Source organism: Harpegnathos saltator, unplaced genomic scaffold (assembly GCF_003227715.2).
Source record: "Harpegnathos saltator strain DR-91 unplaced genomic scaffold, Hsal_v8.6 scaffold13, whole genome shotgun sequence".
NCBI lineage: Eukaryota > Metazoa > Arthropoda > Insecta > Hymenoptera > Formicidae > Harpegnathos > Harpegnathos saltator.
The window spans coordinates 874,469-892,318 of NW_020229906.1; the positions used below are offsets into that span (position 1 = coordinate 874,469).

The 17,850-nt window shown below is 33.8% G+C and overlaps 4 protein-coding genes and 1 long non-coding RNA gene across 11 annotated transcripts; 3 read left to right on the top strand and 2 right to left on the bottom strand.

Annotated features, from left to right (window-relative positions):
- Positions 1-863: 863 nt before the first annotated feature.
- Positions 864-10,246, bottom strand: LOC105190999 (terminal uridylyltransferase Tailor). Of its 4 annotated transcripts, XM_025307870.1 has the most exons (10): positions 9,871-10,246; positions 9,399-9,559; positions 6,687-7,184; positions 6,436-6,604; positions 4,786-4,838; positions 4,493-4,541; positions 2,439-3,689; positions 2,129-2,351; positions 1,795-1,997; positions 864-1,683 (listed from the first exon to the last, which is right to left on the bottom strand). In XM_025307870.1, exons 5-10 carry the CDS (start codon positions 4,786-4,788, stop codon positions 1,271-1,273), a joined length of 2,142 nt encoding a protein of 713 aa, XP_025163655.1. In that variant the 5' UTR covers positions 4,789-4,838; positions 6,436-6,604; positions 6,687-7,184; positions 9,399-9,559; positions 9,871-10,246; the 3' UTR covers positions 864-1,270. The 4 variants fall into 4 exon arrangements, with proteins under 4 accessions (XP_025163655.1, XP_025163656.1, XP_025163654.1 ...); XM_025307871.1 differs by lacking the exon at positions 9,871-10,246 and having other exon boundaries at positions 6,687-6,816; positions 9,399-9,801; XM_025307869.1 differs by lacking the exon at positions 9,871-10,246 and having other exon boundaries at positions 9,399-9,801.
- LOC112590653 (uncharacterized) lies at positions 8,084-9,361 on the top strand. Its single transcript, XR_003114372.1, has 2 exons — positions 8,084-8,234; positions 8,868-9,361. It is a non-coding gene; the product is annotated as an uncharacterized LOC112590653 (long non-coding RNA).
- A 2,014-nt stretch (positions 10,247-12,260) lies between the features above and the next one.
- On the top strand, positions 12,261-13,446 carry LOC109504606 (single-pass membrane and coiled-coil domain-containing protein 4 homolog). Its single transcript, XM_019845083.2, has 2 exons — positions 12,261-12,461; positions 12,912-13,446. The coding sequence occupies exon 2, from the start codon at positions 12,922-12,924 to the stop codon at positions 13,102-13,104; it is 183 nt and encodes a 60-aa protein (XP_019700642.1). The 5' UTR covers positions 12,261-12,461; positions 12,912-12,921; the 3' UTR covers positions 13,105-13,446.
- Positions 13,447-14,308: 862 nt separating this feature from the next.
- LOC105191166 (stromal cell-derived factor 2) lies at positions 14,309-16,092 on the top strand. Its single transcript, XM_011154382.3, has 5 exons — positions 14,309-14,583; positions 14,929-15,124; positions 15,226-15,447; positions 15,610-15,817; positions 15,916-16,092. The coding sequence occupies exons 1-4, from the start codon at positions 14,511-14,513 to the stop codon at positions 15,773-15,775; spliced, it is 657 nt and encodes a 218-aa protein (XP_011152684.1). The 5' UTR covers positions 14,309-14,510; the 3' UTR covers positions 15,776-15,817; positions 15,916-16,092.
- An 87-nt stretch (positions 16,093-16,179) lies between these two features.
- LOC105191175 (palmitoyltransferase pfa3) lies at positions 16,180-17,683 on the bottom strand. 4 transcript variants are annotated; one of them, XM_025307875.1, is made up of 2 exons: positions 17,602-17,683; positions 16,180-17,319 (listed from the first exon to the last, which is right to left on the bottom strand). In XM_025307875.1, exon 2 carries the CDS (start codon positions 17,106-17,108, stop codon positions 16,248-16,250), a length of 861 nt encoding a protein of 286 aa, XP_025163660.1. In that variant the 5' UTR covers positions 17,109-17,319; positions 17,602-17,683; the 3' UTR covers positions 16,180-16,247. The 4 variants fall into 4 exon arrangements, with proteins under 4 accessions (XP_025163660.1, XP_025163659.1, XP_025163658.1 ...); XM_025307874.1 differs by having other exon boundaries at positions 17,548-17,682; XM_025307873.1 differs by having other exon boundaries at positions 17,514-17,682.
- Between the last annotated feature and the right edge of the window lie 167 nt (positions 17,684-17,850).

Consider the following 17,850-nt stretch of genomic DNA (forward strand, 5'->3'; position numbering starts at 1 on the left):
TCAAGTTTTTTAATTTCTTTTTGTTAATTACTCGATTCCTTTGGGTGGACAAACGAAAATAATGCATGGACAAACGAAAACAACGGGTGGACAAACGATTGCAGTGCTTAATTTTCAGAAAAGTGTTCTTGTAAGCAAATTGCTTTTTCTTATTTTCTTTATTTACTATATTTTACTATATTTTACAAGGTGAGCAAATGGAGATTTTAGTTGGATCAATATGGGCAAATCGTGGACGAACGAATCCCTGCTAATTTTTATATATATTCGTATCTGGGGCGCCTCCTCTTCCGCATACTTTCAATTTTTTAATTTGCTTATAACTTTTTTTTAAAGGGGAACAAAAAAATTTTGGTTGGACAAACGTGGGCAAATCGTGGACAATCCAGTGGTGCTTTGAAATTGAAGAAATATTTTCATGGGGGTGATGGTGTCAAATTTTTATTTGCTCATAACTTTTTTTTGAGAGGAGGACAAATGAAAATTTGTGTTGGACAAATGTGGGCAAATCGTGGACAAACGAATGCTACTTGTGGTTTATGAAAATTCGAATTCGGGGGTGCCAGCTTCACAGAGCAGTATTTAGAGTGGTATTTAGACATAGTCCAATCTTGTATTTAAGATTGTCTTAATTTCATCTTTGAATGCTTCACAGTCAATGAAACAGTTTCAGGATTTTTTAGTGAAAATATAAAATGTAATTTTCAAAACAAGATTTTTACAATAAATCTTATTTTATAAGACAATTAGAAAAAAGTATATCTAAATATAGAAAGATCAAATTCCCAAAATTTCAATTTACGACTTGTTAAAACTATGAATTTAGATATTATTTCATTATATAACTTAACTATCATGCAGCCATATGACTAAACATAACATAAATCATGTCCATAACTTATTTAGTACACTTAATGTGAACTGTTAAAAATACAAATTATAAAAAATATCGATATTACTTAAAATATAAATAGTCTATAATCATATAACATAAATTATGTGGAATGATTAAGATTACACAATTATTCTACACCAACAACTACTCAAATGTCACAAATTTATTATTCGAATAAAAATATTCTATTATTGAGTAAAAGCTGCTGTTTAGGAAGTAAGTCCTCTAAATAGCAGTTTTACTTTTTTTATTATTGTTCAGTCAATATTTCAATAATTAAGATTTAAATATTAAGTCTTTTTTACGTAATTAATGCAATTTCATGGCTGTTACAAAAATAACAAACAAAATATAAGATTTAGTAGCTATAGAACTTTATACACTATTTTGTTGATTGTATTGATTAACAAGATGCAATTCATCTAATATCATTGCGCTTTTTTTACAGTATTCTTTGAAATTTCTAAGCGTTAAAGCTGGCACAACTCTTGTTATATTGAATGAAAAATCAAATGGATCTTGCACGCATATAGGCGAGTCAACTCGAAAAGAATTTCTTAAAGATAAGTTATTTAAATGTTGTTCTATACAGGGTTTTATACCTTCGGGAATATACATATCGTGAGATATCAAGAATGACTTATTATATCCTTCACCTAAGAACGGACATATAACGTAAGACATGTAATTGAATTCTTCATAATATCTGAAAAAACCTAACAACAATTCATGCATCGGCAATTTCGGTACATCGATAGCGATACTGTGATCGACACCAATTTTCCAGCCTAAAATAAAACAAGATGTATCAATTTTAAATTAATGTATACTTTCTAACATATCTTATATACTGCATATACAGAATCTATATTATTATCACAATATATTGCTATATTTACCTTCAATAATCTTTGATTCATTATAGCTCTTGATCAAAGAGGCAATGCTTGGTATTCTGTGGTTAACTTGCAAATAAAAAATAACTAACCAGGTGAGAGCATAATTTGTTATTTTGTGTGATTCGATGAAGTTACATAACTGCATCCATTTTTTAAGAAACAGCACCATTTTTCGAAAGGGCAAGTATGCTTCATTAATAAATCTGAAATTAAAATATCTCATAAAACATATATATATATGTATATATATATGTATATATATATATATATATACTATATACAGTTTATATAACTTCTCAAAAGTAAAATGACAAAAACAATTAACAATTCATACTTAATAAACTTGGAATTTTCTATGGACAGGCTATTCATATAGGAAACATGAACATCGCACTGCATTCCCGTTGCCATGTGTTTCAATTTTATTATGGGAGTTCTGGTATGCTCCAAGATTTCTTCTATTTTCCAAATATCACAATTAGCATGAAAACATTCTTGCATTAATTTCTTTTTACTTCTACTAGATTCACTAGATTCTGGATGAGTATGCTCATTACCTATTATAAAATATAAACTTTATTCTATTATCATAAATATATCTTGAATATATCATACTACTCAGATATATAACAAATTATATTTACTAAAATCAAGACATATGTCAATGTTGCTATTTGACAATGATAAGCCAGTGTATCTTGAACCAAACAAATGCACTTCTACCGCAGAAAAATGATGTGATTTTAAAGTATACTTTAAATCCCTGATGACTTGATCTGTATTCAATTTGTCCGATAGATTTCTCGATATATTAAACAAAATAGTAATATTTCCGTCGATATGTTCCAATAATTTTTTTACTTCAAGCGGTAGTGGCTTAATCATGAAGTCTTCACTGTTTTTTAAGTACCAATGTATTGGATTTGAATAATGTGACGAGTGTGAAAATTCCCCACCATCAAACCAGAGATTAGCGCATGTTAAACAAAAGTCAAACTGTTGATTATTCTTAGTAGATACGATGAATGAATGTTCTTTGTGGAGATGATTTATAAATCCTGTTTTCCCCTTAAATCTCCTTTTGCATGGCACACAAGCGAAATACTCAATAGCATAATAGAGATAATAAGGAGATCCAATTGTCTTCTCCAACAAAATATAATAAGACTTGATTTGTACCAGTAATTTATCATAATTCTTTCGATGTAATATATGATTTATATGTGCGTTGATGCTGACCATATCTGGAGCTATCGCTTTATTGCAAGGGTGACATTTGATATGTTCAACCTGCTTGCTCATCAAGTGCTCTAATAAACTTAATTTTTCATTTGACAGCTGTTGAAGCTGTATGAAGTGTTTTGGGCTAGAAACATGGTTAGACCATATTCCTACATCAAGATAATGTGCAACATTACACACTAGGCAAGTAATGGACTGTGGTACCGTTAGATTGGCAGATGGAATATAAAACTTTAAATTTGTTTGGATCTTTATCAACTTTTGTTGATGGCAAGAGAAGATAATCTCTTCATAAAGAAAATGATCTCTTTTATATATTTCCTCAATCCAAGAGTTACATGTATCCTGCATAACAAGATAATCCTGTCTACTTTTTGTTATACATATTTCATTGAGCAAATTATCCATTTCGTTGTATATATTGGGAGACATAAATAATCCAGGTGTAGAAGCCTTATTTTTTAATAAAGTTATATCCTGTCTACTAATATCATCCGCAACCACAGAAATGTGAGAATTATTAATGCGCTGTATTTTCTGTATTTCCTCCTTTAATTTAACTGATAGTTTATCAATTAATATATCCATAGTATTAATTAGAGCTTGTGTTTTATTTATACCAACTGCTTTCAATATAGATATACTACCTGTATCTGTAAAAATTATAAACAAAACTTTTAGATACTTTATCTTCTTTCAATTATTAACATGAACATATGTCAATTTGCATTTATCCAGAGAAAATGAATATGTAAATAAATTTAATTTGTAGATGTCTTAATAAATATCACATTTGTCTGTATAATTTTGCTGTTAACTTTAAGAAAATTGTTTAAATAATTAACAAAAGATTTTAATTAATTTTATATATTTTCATGCTATCTGTAACTTCAGTACATCATAGATATTAATTAAATAAAAAAATTTATTTATTCAATTAAAAAAATCAACGTTTTTTATTCTTTAAAAAAAATTTAAAGAAAAATAATTTATAAAATATTGATTCTTACAAATATTTAGTACTAATTAAAAAAGAAACAAAAACTGTATTTGAATTCAATAGAACCTGATAATATACAGAGTATAAAAAAAGAAATTTTAATAACATCATATATTATTTTGTTTATAGAAATAATCTAATTAACCTATCATTGTTTTTATTTAAAAAAAAATACAAATGGTCCTTTGTGAAGTTTTCTAAAAAAAAATTAATGAAAAATTTTAATCAAATTATCTTTTAATCTTTTAATTTATATATATTGCTTTAAATTAACAGAAAATAGATTTTTCTTACAAACATAACAATAACAAATAACAAAAACTAGTTTCTGCTTTACTCTGAAAATTAATTGAAAGATCTTTGATTTTTACTTTCACATTGTTTTTCCACAAAGCAATTTGATTCTTCCAACAATATTGTTAAAGTTCTTACATTAATGAAAATAATTCTACTTACCAGTACTAGCTTTCTTGCCTATTTTATGTTTTTGATCTTCTAAATGCTTCTTAACATGGTCAAAACCAGTTATCAGACATTGACAAATTAAACAAAAGAAATCTTCTGGTAAATCATTTAAAACAATTCCATCATATATGAATTCACCACATTGCATACTTGTCATATAAGGAGAATTATTAAGAAATTTTAACATTTGCTCTGTAGTAACATTTTGATCTAAATGAATCTTTTGGAAATGAGATTTTGCCTCTGCACGGTATGATAATATCGATTTGCATAGATAACAATACCATTGTTCATTATAATGTGCCACACGCTGCGCCATTAGCTGTTGATGCATTTTCTAGGAGGATTAAGTTTTCACAATGTAGATAAAACACAATTTTCTACAAGATAGCTGTTTGATTAAAATAATCGAGACTTAATTATACAAGATTAATGTACCCGGTCACAACTATATTATAATAGTTCTTAATTTCTAATTTATTTTTCAATTTACATTGTTTGCGTTCAGTAGAACAAAGGGTGCATTCAGTACTACCAGGGGGTACAAGCTCCCCTCTTAAGCCAGCGGCACATGGTGCTTGTTTTCGTGCTGGATTGCTTGCTGGATGAAAATATTGCGTTCTGATTGGTGCATTTCTATTCATTTTCGAAAATATACCAATTAGAACGCAATATTTTCATCTAGCAAGCACTCTAGCACGAAAACAAGCACCGTATGCTGCTGGCTTTAGAGGGTTTTTGGAGCGTCACCATATGTACCGGAACTAGTGGAACTAAAATGGGTCACGTGATACAGAGTGGGGATACGCGCTACATTGAAATCCAGTACACATATACAGGGTGTCTCAGAACTTTAGGACACGGGCTCCGTAGGGACATAGAGCTAAAACCAGCAACAAGATGGATGGAAATGCACCAATCAGAACGCAGTATTTTCATCCAGCAAGCAATCCAGCACAAAAACAAGCACCGTGTGCCGCTGGCTTAACTCTATGTCCCTACGGAGCCCGTGTCCCAAAGTTCTGAGACACCCTGTATATAAATATAAGGCCTGTTTTTTTCGCTGCACTGCTGCACTGATGCAATAAGTTAGAGTGAAATTTCTCACTCTAACTTATTGCATCAGTGCAGCAGTGTAGCGAAAAAGAACAGGCCTTATATTTATATATACAGGGTTTGTCAAAAGTGTGGATACCCTTAAATAATTTTTGTAAAAATGAAAATATCAAAAAATGGTAAAACACGTATTTTGATTTTTCAAAAAAGCTACCGTATGACATGGATACCGATTATTCCCCACCTCCTGGTACGCGGGGGTAAAAGGGGGTTGAAAATTTTTAATTGGACTAAGGGTCGAGTGGGGGCTTATTTGAAAAGGTTTTTCATAACAAACACACCCTTAAAATTTTAAGTCGCTACGACCCCCCCATTAAAAATGGCGGCCGTTCAAATTTCGAAATTTCATGCACTTAGTGCTATCCAGGATCAACTGCGTGGAAGTGGCATGAATCTGATCCCTTGTGTGTGTGTGTATGTGTGTGTGCGCGCGCGTGTGTGTGTATGTGTGTGTGTATGTGTGCGTATGTGTGTACGTGCGTATGTGTATACGTGCGTATATGTGTGCGTGCATGTGGCTAAACAAGTGTGAATGTGTTGTATGTATAGTCGTGATAAGTTGCAAAACAGACGATTGAAAACTGTCATCTCTCTTTAATGATTCAAAACCTTTTACTCCGTGTTTTAAAATAAATTTTACTCAGTGTGTTAAAGTAAATGCTGAAAGTGGCTGCCATTTACTTCCTGACAATATGCCAATCTTTGATAGAATGCAGAAATGGCTCTACGATTCGTCTCAAAAGGTATCAAATCTATTTCATCTCTTATTCACTGTATCAATTCTTGGATGCTTTCAAGTTTTGTTTTGTAAACCTTACTCTTCAGATGTGCCCATAGATAATAATCAAGAGGAGTTAGATCTGGTGACCGAGGTAGTCAATCCTCTCCTCCCTCATTTCTATTCCTTTTTCCTATCCATCGTAATGGAAAAGTCTCATTTAAAATTTGACGTGGCCCTAAACCAAAATGAGCAGGAGCTCCATCATGCTGAAACCATATTTCTTCGAAATTATTTGGAAAAATATTTCGTATGGCTGGAATTATTTGATTTACAAGTAATCTGTCATACCTTTGAGCGTTCAGATTTTCTTAAAAAAAAAAAAACGGTCCTATTAAGTAGGTATCTATTATTCCACATCATACATTTATTTTTTGTGGGTATTGTGTGTGAGTTTCCCGCATCCAATTCGGATTCTCATCTGACCAGAAACGAAAATTTTGATTATTAACTTCTTCCGTTAACGTGAAAGTTGCCTCGTCTTTAAAAACAATTTGATAAGGGAACATGGGCCGGACATCTATGAGTGTCATCATTCTTTCACAGAAACCTATACGACGCTCCACATCTCCGTCTTGCAATTCTTGAACATATTGTAATTTGTATGGATGGAACTTGTTTTTCTTTAAAATTCTCCAAACGGACTTGGGAGCAATATCGTGAGTTTAAGCGGCTCTGTTAATAGTAGAATTGGGACCTTCAATAAATGTCTGCAGAACATCAAGTTGTTTTTCTTCGTTAATGGCAGATCTCTCTGATTTAGGGCGATTGTTTACGCTACCAGTTTCTCTGAAATGTTCCATTGTTTTTAAGACAGTGGACTTATTAATTCGACGATTCGGATACGTATCATTAAATAATTGAGCGACAGCAGCGTACGACCGCTCATTATCATCCCATCCACGCATCATGAGGATAGTGATTCTTTCACGTTCCGACAATTCGCCAGCCATTTTTAAAATGTTTAATTTTTAATCTGCCTAAGGTCTGTGAGAACTGATTTTAAGTAGCAGTGAGAACAACTGATTTTAAGTAGCCGGTTAATTCTGGCCCAACGAGAAATGACTTATCGAAATGATATCAAATCGACATCGAAAACGTATATCGGAAACTAATTGATAAAAGCATCGATTTTGATTTATTTATGTCACACCTTTCGATGAATTTACGACGGGATAATGAATCGATTTCGATTCAATAATGACGCGATTTCAACTTATTAATGATTCGATTGCGAGTCACTAATGATTTAATTTCGACGCATCAATAATTCTATTTCGACTGAATATTGAGTATCTATTCTATATAATGGTTTTGCCTAACAGTCAAAATTTTGACAGAACCTGCTGACATGCTGTGCTACCAAATTGACAGCAGAAACTAAATAGCAATTTGATATAGCAATTTGATAGCAGATTAGAGGCAGAAATTGAACAAATTATGTAACAACGTAAAAATCTTTACGCCGTTACGCTGACTGCCGCCTAACAGCACGCGGCAGTCAGCTGAGCGCACACCCCCCGACCCGCGCTGATACCGCGCCTAAACGTCGCACTCAGCCGAACATGCCCGACCACCAGGCAACGACGCTCGGGCACGGTCGGCCGCCGAGCCGAGCGAGCGGCACCGCCGAAGCCATCTTCGGCAAACGCCGCATAATCACGATTAATTCCGATTAAAAAGCGGAATTATCTCCGATTAAGGGCGAAGAAAACCGAAGCTCCAAAATCTCGGGTATATAATCCCGGCAGATTTTGACGAAAGGGAAGTCTCCAGAGTTCCGTCTCCGCAGATAGTTCTTTCCGAGAGAGGATCAACCGAGAAGCTCCTGCCGAATTCGTAAGTTAGTTACCAGGCCGTCCACGACGGTGATTACTAGTACCTGTTCTTTGCGATCGTGTGATCGTGCGGCGAGTGTGCCGTCTCTCCGGTGAGTTTTCCGGAACGATCACCCGTTATTGTGCCGTCTATTGCGATAGTGAGATCGCGCGGCGAGTTTGCCGTCACTCCGGTGCGTTCTCCGGAACGATCTCACATTATTATACTGTCTTTTTGCGATCGTGTGATCGTGCGGCGAGTTTGCCGTCCCTTCGGTGAGTTTTCCGGAACGATCACCCGTTATTGTGCCGTCCCTTTCGATAGTGAGATCGTGCGGCGAGTTTGCCGTCACTCCGGTGCGTTCTCCGGAACGATCTCACATTATAGTGCTGTCTCTTTGCGATCGTGTAATCATGCGGCGAGTTTGCCGTCGCTCCGGTGAGTTTTCCGGAACGATCACACGTTATTGTGCCGTCTATTGCGATAGTGAGATCGCGCAGCGAGTTTGCCGTCACTCCGGTGCGTTCTCCGGAACGATCTCACGTTATTGTGCCGTCTCTATTGCGATAGTGAGATCGCGCGGCGAGTTTGCCGTCACTCCGGTGCGTTCTCCGGAACGATCTCACATTATTTTTTCTCTATTTCATAAAATAGGACCCCGGGAAGGCAAGAGCTGATCAGCTAGGATTTAGCACATCAACCCAGCGCGCAAGGAATACTCACGTCGCCCGCACCCCTCGACCACCAAGGCGGTCGACACTGCGGCCGAGGACAAAAACGAGCGCGACGTGTCGCGACGCGTTCTTGTACCGGTTTTTGCGACCCGTCGTCAAGTCGCGTGCCGAATCATCCAAACTCGAGCTTTAAATCACGGCGGAAACACCAGCAGCGCATATTATAGGTTCGGGGCGCACACCGCGCGATCATTAATCGGTGGCTCCACACTCACCGTCTGTATGAATCAAGCGCCGCACGAGATGCTTGCGTAATTAAGCATCAAGCAAATCGCTCACTCACAACTGTGACCCCGCGTGGATCGTAGCGACCGCGGAAACAACTCGCACGATCACCAAACACCCAAACATTGGGATGTCGCGTCGCGGCACGCGGTCGTAACGTGCAAATAAAGACTTATTGTGTTATACTTATTTGTCTTCTATTATTGACACGCACACATACACACACCTTCACCTAAAAATCTCTCCTGTGGTCGGCTCGCAAACAACGATCCAATCCACAGGGTCGGATCAACCCGAAAAACCGAGCCCGGAGGCGCGACCGTTACAATTATGTATGGGACATGATTAGTTTCTGCCACAAATCTGATGTAGAATCATATCAGTATGCTGCAGACAAAACATGAGCTTAGTAAAGACATGAATGGTTATGGTTTTATTGTGAAATTATCACATTTATAACTAATCTGCTAACATAAAGTCAACATAAAGCTAACATAAAGTCATTCTGTTCACTGAGTATTTTGCATTTAGGTTAGATTACCCTATTTGTTACAAAAGGTTGTTATTAAATTTCGAATAAAGTAAATAATATTTATTCTAATAAATAAATAAGAAAGAGAAAATTGTAATTAAAATAAGTGAGAGGGTGAGATTTTATTAAGAGATGAAACAATCTAGCTTTCATAAAATATACTTACCGCTGGTTCTTCCATAATGATATATTACAGTATTGTTCGTCACTTATATCCGTCATTATCAATAATATAACGTTAATGTAATAATTTAATATTTCAACGGTTGTTGCTGGATGCAGAATGTAAGTCGATGTCCCATGAACAGAAATTTTCAGCGGAATGGAACGTGCGAACCAATCACAGCCACTCCATTCTTTTTACGAAGAGAATGGCTGTGATTGGTCTGCACGTTTCGTTCCGCTGAAAATTCCGTCCATGGGACATATTGGTCTAATTAGAGATAATGCCCGAGATTTTAAATTTATTTCGATATATGTTATATGATATTTTTTTAAGAGAAAGATTATGTATAACACATATTCATCGTCAGATTCTTAGATATGGCAAATTATGTATTTCTTTTTGCAAAGACATCGATATTATATCATTTAGATATCGATTCGATTTTATTTTGAGATTAGATTCTTAAAATATTAATATTTTGGAAAAAATATATATAACTTGCCATATTTGAGAATCTTAACGATGAATACATGTTATAAATAATCTTTTTCTTAAATAATATCATAAAGCATAAACATCGAAATAAGCTTTACATTTCGACATTATTTTGATAAGATGTAATTTCGATTATTTCGACGTCAATTCGACATCGATTTGATGTGTCATTTCTCGTTGGGGGATAACACTAAGTGCATGAAATTTCGAAACTTGAACGGCCGCCATTTTTAATGAGGGGGTTGTAACGACTTAAAATTTTAAGGGTGTGTTTGTTATGAAAAGACCTTTCAAATGAGCCCCCATTCGACCCTTAGTCCAATTAAAAATTTTCAACCCCCCTTTTACCCCCGCGTACCAAGGGATGGGGAATGATCGGTATCCATGTCATACGGTAGCTTTTTTGAAAAATCAAAATACGTGTTTTATCGTTTTTTGATATTTTCATTTTTACAAAAATTATTTAAAGGTTTCCACACTTTTGACAAACCCTGTATATTAAGCGTGTAATAACTCATATAGCAATTAAAAATAATTACAATGAATTTTATGCATCAAATTTTTCCCATCCCACTTGCAGACTGCGGACTGTCAGATACTCTTCTGCCATGTACCTGGTGTGGTTAAAAAAATTGGATGCACTAACAACCTGCATCATATATGTGCATCACTACACAAGCATTCACACACTCACTCTTAACATCGATCTACAATAAATTATTAAGGTATGTAACATTTACAATAGTAACGTACAACATATAAAATAAAAACATGTAGCGAAACATGAAAAAATAAGATATATAAACATACTACATATTCACATGCATTCAGAGACAAATTTACAAACGTACGACATGCATTCAGAGACAAGTTTATCCACTGAGTACAAATCGTCTTTCCTCTTCAAAGGCATACCTTCTATATAGAAAGCATGACTTCTTCGAATTGGATTTATACACATATTCATTCATACAACCCTAAAAGATGAAATAAACAAATAAAGGCAGATAGCAGTAAATAAAACAATAACAGAAAATTAAAACTTATATCAGTTAAATTTCTTATAATGAAGTGTTCGCGTCGAGAAGAAGCGAACGAACGCCGGGAGCCGCTTCGAACGAAGCGCGGGAGTGGACGGTAGAGCCCGGTGGAGCTTTGGGCCTCATTTTAGGCAGTTGGCCCCTAGGATGCACAAGGCTGGACTGGCGGTAGCCAGTCTAATGTGCGCATAAGGAGGCCCAGGTTGGAGGGCTGTACGTAAGTGCGGTGCTCTCGATCGCTCTGTACGGTGCCAATATGGGCGCCTCAGCTCCTGGCCAGTGGCAGCGGAAAACGCTTGCTGCGGCAGGCCTTGAGGCCTGTAATGATCAGAGGCCGCGTTCAGTAGAACAAAGTGATCAGAGAGCGCTTAGTGATTATTGTCTGTGATTGGAGCATTCTTTAAGATTCTTCATAGACCCAGAAGTATTTACCAATCAGGAGCGAGATTCAGTGGAAAATCTAGTAATGTTGTCCAACTGTTGAGTCTGCTGAATGCAGCCTTTGTTCTACTGAACGCGACCAATGGCTGCGTTCAGAAAACACAACGATTACACAACGGTTGAGTAATTCGTCAACGTTATTGATCTGAATGTAACGATCTAACAGTAAGGACCAATAGTTACTAAGCGCTCAGTGAGCGCTTTGTTTTCTGAACGCAACCAATGAGCGCTCGATTAGCACTCTAAGTCAATTTACTAGATGCAAAACTTCCTAACTACTTATAGTGAGCGCTTGAGATTAGAAATTTCAGTTGGTAATTCTGTCAGATAACCGTTGGTTAGATTAGGCGGAGCTTGATGAAAGTTACCCTTAAGGGAAAATTACATGATAGCCAATCTCTCTTGGTGAAGTGATTTTATACATCTTCTTTTGGAACGCCTGTGGCGTAATCACCTGTGTGTGCGGAAGTGACAGTAGCAGAGCCAGTGCACCTCTGTGCCAACAACCATTTTGCTACGTGTCATGTACACAAATCTAATTTGTACGAGCGACTGACAACCGTGTCTCTGTCTTTCCAGACTCTTTTTCACATCTGTTCGTCTCGAGCGTCCAAGGTATCCCGACGCTTCTTGAATGTTCACGATAAAACTGAAACAAATTTCACACGATTTTCATTTGTTTCGCTTGAACGGCACAAACGAAAGGTCACATAAACGTTAATGCCGAAACGCGACAAAGAACATATGCGTGATGAATACGTTTGTTCTGCAATTGTTTATACTTGAGTAAAGATATGCGCGGACTTTCTATTAGAACTGAAAACTTGTTGATCGCTTTGGTACTACGTAACATTGAAATCTTCTTCATTCTTCCAATAATTAAATCTTAGCACAAAGAAGTAAGAACAATTCTCTCTCCCAATTGTTCTTATTTTTTTATTATATATATATTTTACATATTGTATGTAATCAGTGGAAATTCAGCTAACTCCAGATTGTACAGATTTGACATTAAATGTTTTGTACTATGTTATTTGTTTTAACACTAATTTTATAAATTTACAGCAACAAAATCATGCGGCAGTTAAAAGGCAAGACGAAAGAGACAAATAAACAGAAGAAGGAACGGAAAAAGGAATTTCTAGAGAACAAGCAGAGAGTGTTCACGGTTGTGTTGCCCACCATAGCTGCGATATTTGTGATAATAGCAGTGTATGTTTATGTTAAAACCCGTCCAAAACTCATCGATGAATATTAATGGCATACTTCACATTTATCATTCATTGAAACAAAATGTATGCATATTTCAACAATAATGCGTGGACAATTCCTAGTTGCATTTTCACAGGCATATGAAGATTTTTCTAAAAGAAGGCACATTCCATCATTCTCCCTAAAATACCTTGTACCTAAATCGTTTTAGAACAAAACAGACTTGGCAGATTAGTTATTTGATTTGATAAAAGGATATTTTTTAAACCTGAGAATTACGAAATATTAAGATACAATTATCAGATAAGACAGGAGGTGCAATGTTTTCTACAAAAGCAGGCAACACAATATATAAGAAGAGTTAAGATATTTATATTACTATAATAAAATTTATTAACATTGAAGTAACTATATTAATTTATGTCTTCCTCAATTCTTTTTCATATGTATACTTTTTTATGCATATTGTAAAAATGTAAAATGACAAGTATGGAATTGCATTGTATATTCTTTACGATCAGTATTTATTTTTTATGTATAAAATATCTATGAAGTTCATATCTATGAAATGCAAATTTCAATAATTGTTAAATCAAAGTGGAGAGTATCATTGGCCTGTTAAGCATTTAAATAATAAATATGGGTCCAATGTAGTACAGAAATATATTTGTATATAAACAATATTGTTGTATTGCATTTTATTTATGTTCCCTGCATACCTATTTTGTGATCTTTTAATAACAATATTGCTATAATTTGTTTTAAAGAATTCTAAATTCAGTTGGAACTTACTATTAATGTACTAAACAATAATTTTTAACAATAACTTTAAACAATAATATTTGATATGATGTGTTACAAAGTATTACACATTTTTCCTTTAATATGAAAATTTATCAATTTGTTTTTCTTGAATGTATTTGGACCGATAATATGCCCATGTGCTCAATGCTCTTCTTAAAATTTCTTCCCTCAAGACCTTTGAAATATTCATTTACTAAGGACTTTATCTTTTCATCCAACAAAATCTCCAGCCAGAAATTTTTTTAGGTTGAAGATAGAAATTGAAAAATGCTGAGTTTAACATGAATAAAGTGTAATGTGACTGACAATTACTTCGACCTTGAACTTTTCCAATTTTTGAATCGTCACTATTTATATACAAATTTATGATAGAGCTTAATATTATTATTAAGTTTTATTAACGTACAGATCTATCTATATTACGAATTCGCAACCATTTTCCATCCTGCTCTTGTATATGTTAACGAGATAGAAGAAGTCAAAGTTTCTTTCGTTAAATTATTTGCTTATGCTTGTACCGCGATAACACGATGCAGACACGTGGATCACACCAATAAGAAATTGACACGTTTTACGCCCCTGTGTTATTCTCCCGGCGTTGCTTCCTCGCTAGTTTTCATTCCGTCATTTATCGTCAAAATAATTACGATGGAATACGTGGTGCTCCGTTTATCTCTTTTAAATATTATGATATTTTTGCTTCACATAAATTATATCCAAGGTATTTTGCATTTATTCTGTAAAAATACAATTATCTATTCGCATATACCGATAGGTTATATTATCGCTGTCACTATATATCTTATATATTATAGTTATTTTATTAATTTGTCGCATATGAAATTTATTTTTCTTATGTATACTGTTATTTATTACTGATTAATTGTATATTTGTCTTATCTTATTTTTTAATCAATATTACGAGTATCTTCAACTACAAAAATATATGTGCTATGTAATTGATGATTTTGGACACTTACTTAATGTAAAATAAATATAAAACAAAAAATTATATGCATTTTTCATTATGCACATCAATTTTATTAAAATACATTATATTTTGTAGCTAAGGGAGCACACCATGTAACCTGTGGTTCTTTGGTAAAGTTAATGAATATAGATTACAACTCGAGACTACATTCCCATGATGTAAAGTATGGAACTGGTAGTGGACAGCAATCAGTAACAGGTATTGAGGTCAAGGATGATAATAATTCCTACTGGCTTGTTAAAGCTGAATCTGGAAAGACATGCACACGAGGGTAAACTGTACACGAGCTCACAGCTATTTTTCTAATCTATATTATATATTAATCCACAAGTTTTTATAATTAGAGTTCTATATTTTTTTTGTTTTTAATAGGGAACCAATCCAATGTAATAATATTATCAGATTGGAACACAGTGCAACAAAAAAAAATCTTCATTCGCATCTTATTTCTTCACCTCTGAGTGGAAAACAAGAAGTATCGGCATATGGAGAAAAAGGAGAAGGTGATAGTGGCGACAATTGGATGGTGATCTGTTCAAATAATTTCTGGGAGAGAGATGATGCAATTATGTTAAAACACATTGAAACTAATATGTAAGTATAAACTTTTTTATTATATTATTATATACACATGTTAATTTTTTTCTGCAAAAATTTAAATGGAAAAAAATTCTTTTTACAAGATATTTCATCTAAAATCTAACATTAAGATTCAAATCTGATATGTAAGTTTTAATATGTAAACTATATGTTTAGATATTTATCTATCAGTGGCAGAGTTTATGGTTCTCCAATTAGTGGACAAATGGAGATAGTGGGCGAGTATTCTTCAAGTCCTCACACACAATGGAAAGCAATGGAGGGTATGTTTATTCATCCCACTGACTTCAAAGCACAGCATCATCATCATACAGAATTATAAACTTCGTAGCAAAAACTGTAGACTTGATTTATAAATGAATGCGTAAGTAAATTACTGGGCATATAATTAAAAACTACAATTCTTTTAACAAATAATTATTCAACCATGTTACATATTAAATAAAATTTTTCCTCTTACAGGGCCAGTTCATCTATTATAAAACTCGACTTTCATGAATATTATATTAAAATCAATATCTAATTTGTTTAATATCGATATAAACTTGATTAGACATTAATGATTTATATTTATTGATTATTATCTGTTTAGTACAAATTGAGTTTTTCTTAGCAATTCCAAGTAATGCAATAATTGTGAGAGGTGTTCACATCTATGTTCTATCGTGTATGAATGCATAAATGTGTTGTACATATTATTGATACATTGTAATAAGCTGATACATATATTTAAGGAGCGTATATGTATTGAATACAATCTTCGTTTATTCATTATTATTGACTAGAATGTCGTTTTACACTTCCTTCAATTCATATTTACCATTAATATCTCTCGTACCTATAAGACCATTGTATGGGAAAATAATATTCGAGAGACCATAGCTTCCGAAAATCTCTCTTAAATTTTGCTTTCCCGTTATATTTGCATAACGTTGTTTGCCAGTCAAACAACTATGTAACTTCCAAATGCCATATACCAAACAGATACATAAGATTGTAATTAGCATGTCGAAAATAGTGACGAGCAATATACTAGAACCATCTCGAGAGTGCAGCAATCGAGCCAGTGCAATGGGAAAGCAGAAGTTCAGAAATATATTGAAGTAATCTGCGTCACTTTTCACTATATGATTAATGTTCTCATACATATATGGTGCGATAACACACAGGGAGTATAGACATGTCAATGAGGTATAAAAGCAGAATAATATGAAATTCCCCATGTTCTGACGCAGCACGCAAGCACCTAAAAAGAAGCAGTGATGATCTTTGAAGTGAAAACATTTACGACAAAAGATACAATGCTGCGTCGGCTTGCACATGTAACTCTCACAGCGTTCACAATGCCAAAATTTGTAAGCTGTGTTATGAGCTGTTAATTGTGTCACACTTAGCTCAAGTTTGCTCTGTGTTGTCACATCGCACAAATTATTCCGTACTTCCTTGACCTTCATTGGATTAGATTTGTAGCTGATACTGTATACAGAATACCAGTTCAGATATACTTGCATACAGAGGAAGATGAACATAGGAGAGATCTTCTGGTTGATATAAATTGTAATAACAATAACAAACACAGTGCATACTAATGTCACTAAAGGACACAGTTTTTTAACAGTCTTTATGCAAGTCCTGATATGTTGAGTCTGAGACATGCTTTACAATAAATAAATATAAAGCTTTTTGCATATGCAAGACATATACATTTGATTGTAATATATATAATATGTAAATTCAATTTTTATGTATTATAATTTCCATTTGTTATTCATATTAAATATCTTTTATCCTTTCTGATATATTTGTACTTTTGTATAAAAGCAACTTTTATCGAACATTTTTAATGTCATCCTGATCTCGTTTTTCCTGAAAAAATGTATATTATTTAATATGAAGATTGCATTGACACATGATATATTGTTGAGCTATTATAATCAATATACAAATAAATATCGTATGATTAATTTGAAGATTATAACATACAAAAGACTGTTCACTGATCGCAATCATAACCTTAACGATTTATTTTTACATATTTCATCAATTTTATGTAACTTAACAGGTTGCAATAATCTTCGAAATGGACGTAATTACTTGTAGTATCCAATTAAATGGATGTCATACTTTAATTTTTTTGAATTCACCTACATTCTATTCAATGTAATCGCATGCTCGCTAAGTGTGACCTCACTAAATGTGACACACATACACGACTGCACAATATACATCTGTGTCAGTGATGCCAGAGTGGAAATGCGGCTCAAAATAAACTATATAGTGAAGGGGGTAATATATACAGTACATAATATATTACGCGAATAATGCTTGAATCACAATTATTAGATATTAATAAATAATAATAAAATAATATATCTAAAGGTATTTCTCTATTTTTTT